Raw genomic sequence first — 3,021 nt, forward strand, 5'->3', positions numbered from 1 at the left:
ATGGCGTCTTGCGAACGCTGGATTGAACGTACGTGGTGGTGGTGCTGTCCAAGTAGGCATTGCGGCCGGTATGTTACAACGGGCCAAAGTGCAGTGCGCGCTCCACAATGGAACGGACACATGCACGGCCGCCGGCCGGCGACCGGCCAGAAAACAAAAGGTTCAGAGAATCTGAGACGCATATTGCAGGCCTACCCGATAAGCCACTGCCAATAACCCATGCGCTCTTTTCGTACGTGCGGCGCGTCGTGCGGCGCCACACATGCATGCATATAATAACCGACTGGTGCTGCACAGAGGAAAAAGAGAACGGAGGCGGATGCACACTTGGCGACCCATCCAGTTGCAGGCCTTCCGGCATGTCCCTGTCTTGGACCGATTTCTTTGTCATGGGCAAAAAGGGCCTTCAACTATATCTGCGATCGCCGCCGGCCGGTGCTCGATCGATTGATCAGCTGGGAGTGATGATAGCAGCGTACACCACAGTGGAGCTTCGATCAGAGCGCTGGGAGCCACCACCGGACCCTTATTTTTGATTTCTTTTTGCTGATCATGCGAGCTGCTGGCTGTTTTGTCCTCCGGCCGTCCATGGCTGATGGCTCAGCTAAGATGGTCAGCTGCGGAGGTGCATGAGCGTATCAACAGCGACACCCACTAGCGAGGAGATAAGAGAGTGTGCCCCCCATGCTCCAACGACTCTATGTTTCTTTTGTATTTTTTTATCAGGGGTGTTACACTTGTCAGATAATAGTACTCCCTCTGTTCCAATTTATAGGTTGTTTTATCTTTTCTAGGTGTATAGATGTTAAAAAAAATTAAAATAATCTACAATTTGAAACGGGAACGGAGGGAGATAGGTTTAGTCTCATAGTACTACCTAAGCATTCAGCTAGCTGGCTGACACTTTTTTTTAAGTGGTGGGAAATGAAAAATAGCAATGCCTGGAGTGCGTAAAGATCTCATTAGGCCCGGCCCAACTCGGGCTTGCCATGGCATTTTTTTGAGCGGTCTCAAGTTCTCAACAAAATTCAACGATTTGACCCAATTGGGTTTCCCCCGCCGGCTCGGGCGGGGCTCGGGCTGGCCTAGCAGCAGCCCACCAATATCCAAAATAGCCATATCGGCCGTCAAGTTGCTGCTCGGACTACACTACGTTTTCTTTGCTGAGAGGTGAAACATTGTATCCATGATGACGAGAGCATACCAAATTGATGGCTGTATGTTCCTGATTTATTGAGTTTTTTTTAGATTTACCTTTTCTAGCACATCTCATACAGATTAACATGGAGACTTTGAAAATAGCCTCCATTTATCAATAGTAAAATTTACGAGACGTTTTATTCCTTCAAAAAAAAAAATTACGAGACGTTTGTTGGTGTAGAGATCGGTCAAAGACTGATGTATACGCATATCACAGCCCGGGCGTGCTACTAGAGATGAAAAAGTTACAAAAACAACATTAGTAATTTGCTAAGCTAAAATAAATAAATAAATAAATATGCGCAGGGGCATGGAAACACATAACATCTTGTGTCGTCTCTACTCATCCACGCCGTCTTCCTGTATCGTCTCGAGCTTGGGCGGCCGGTGCCTCTCCGCCGCCGCCTGCCGGAGCTCAGCGACGACGTCGACGCGCACGGTGCCCATGCTCATGATCCCCGCCACGACGTCCTCGTCAGATGCCCCTCCGCGACCGGCGGTCTCCAGCAGCCGCCGCAGCTGGCCCTTGGTCATCCTGATCTTCACCCGCATGCCGCCGCAGCCGCCGTTCTCTGTCGACACCACTCCTCGTGCCCCGCCGGAACGCTCCGCCGGCAGGACCCAGTCCTCGTCGCCGTCCCACGCCGTCACCCTCGCACGCTCCAGGCAGCTGCAGTTTCCCATGGATCTCTCGAAGCTAGCTTGTACAGCTTGGCGGCGCTACACAGCTGCAGCAGCTGCACTGGTGTGTGCTGGGAATCGGGGAAAGGCAAGAGGACGAGAAGGAAAGAGATGAGCTACGAGAGCAAGGTGATGGAGAAGACTAAGAGAGCGAGGTAGTGAGCGATTGAGCTTGATGGTTTGGGGTTTTGAACGAATGGGTTTTGGTGTAGTGGAGAGACAGGGTATATATGGAGGTTGAGGTGCATATACGGGTGCTGTCTGATGGTGAGACGACTGAATAATTCTCGTAGAGAAAGGCTTGTCCAGAGAGCAAGTTCCAGGAAGGAGACTTGTTGAGCTATGCATCAAGGCACACCGTACAGGACATAATCCTGGAGGGATTTGCCTCCCTTTTTTCTAATGAGAAGAGAATGAGAGAGGTGCATGGTTTTGCTTCCGTTCCGTACCTCGTCGAGGCCTGACTGAGCTTGACGGAACATAGGTTGCGGCCGTGTAGGGATGCATGCGTTTGATTTAAATAAGTGGCGTTTGTCTGCAGTTTGAATACGCGTAGGCGGATTAGATTAAGTTTCTCCGATGATGCTGATGCTGATCATTACGGCAGGTATGAGTAGAATAGTGCATCATGTGTGTCAGCACCTCTTTAAAACTTTGTACTGATTCGGAGCAGTGTTCTTTATTTATCAGAATTCAGAAAGAGAACTACTACTGCAATGAAATTACAAACTTTGTACTCATCTTGAAAATTTGGCAGCTGGCCATATATGCCCGGCTATGATCGATATATATGTTAATATTCCTTTTCCGTTTTTTTTCTTTTTTCTTCTTTAAAAGGAGAAAGCGGTGGCAAAATCAAAAAGACCAGGATAACGTGCGACGGGTTGCGCGAAAACTTAATGCGCGACCCCTCAAACCAATCACATGTGAGTGCACCCAAGTAATCATGTGGTGGCACCTGTCTGAATTCAGTGGAAGCCCCCCACGTGTAGCTCCTCAATCGCAAGATGTCGCTATCTGTTAACGTTGCCGATGATGCCGGTATTAATAAATAGACACATTTTCTTTAAATGAGCAACGATCATCCATTTTCAAATCCGTTTGTACTATCATGTTCCTTGTAACACGATCTACAAAACT

At 48.9% G+C, this 3,021-nt stretch overlaps 1 protein-coding gene across 1 annotated transcript; it reads right to left on the bottom strand.

Annotated features, from left to right (window-relative positions):
* Window positions 1–1,393: 1,393 nt before the first annotated feature.
* On the bottom strand, window positions 1,394–2,122 carry LOC117841987 (uncharacterized). Its single transcript, XM_034722317.2, has one exon. The coding sequence runs from the start codon at window positions 1,882–1,884 to the stop codon at window positions 1,540–1,542; it is 345 nt and encodes a 114-aa protein (XP_034578208.1). The 5' UTR covers window positions 1,885–2,122; the 3' UTR covers window positions 1,394–1,539.
* Between the last annotated feature and the right edge of the window lie 899 nt (window positions 2,123–3,021).

The sequence above is a fragment of the Setaria viridis genome, chromosome 2 (genome assembly GCF_005286985.2).
Source record: "Setaria viridis chromosome 2, Setaria_viridis_v4.0, whole genome shotgun sequence".
Taxonomy (NCBI): Eukaryota; Viridiplantae; Streptophyta; class Magnoliopsida; order Poales; family Poaceae; genus Setaria; species Setaria viridis.

Bases quoted from the DNA above. Each gene is read 5' to 3' on its own strand.
- LOC117841987 (XM_034722317.2), bottom strand. From the start codon at position 1,884: ATGGGAAACTGCAGCTGCCTGGAGCGTGCGAGGGTGACGGCGTGGGAC.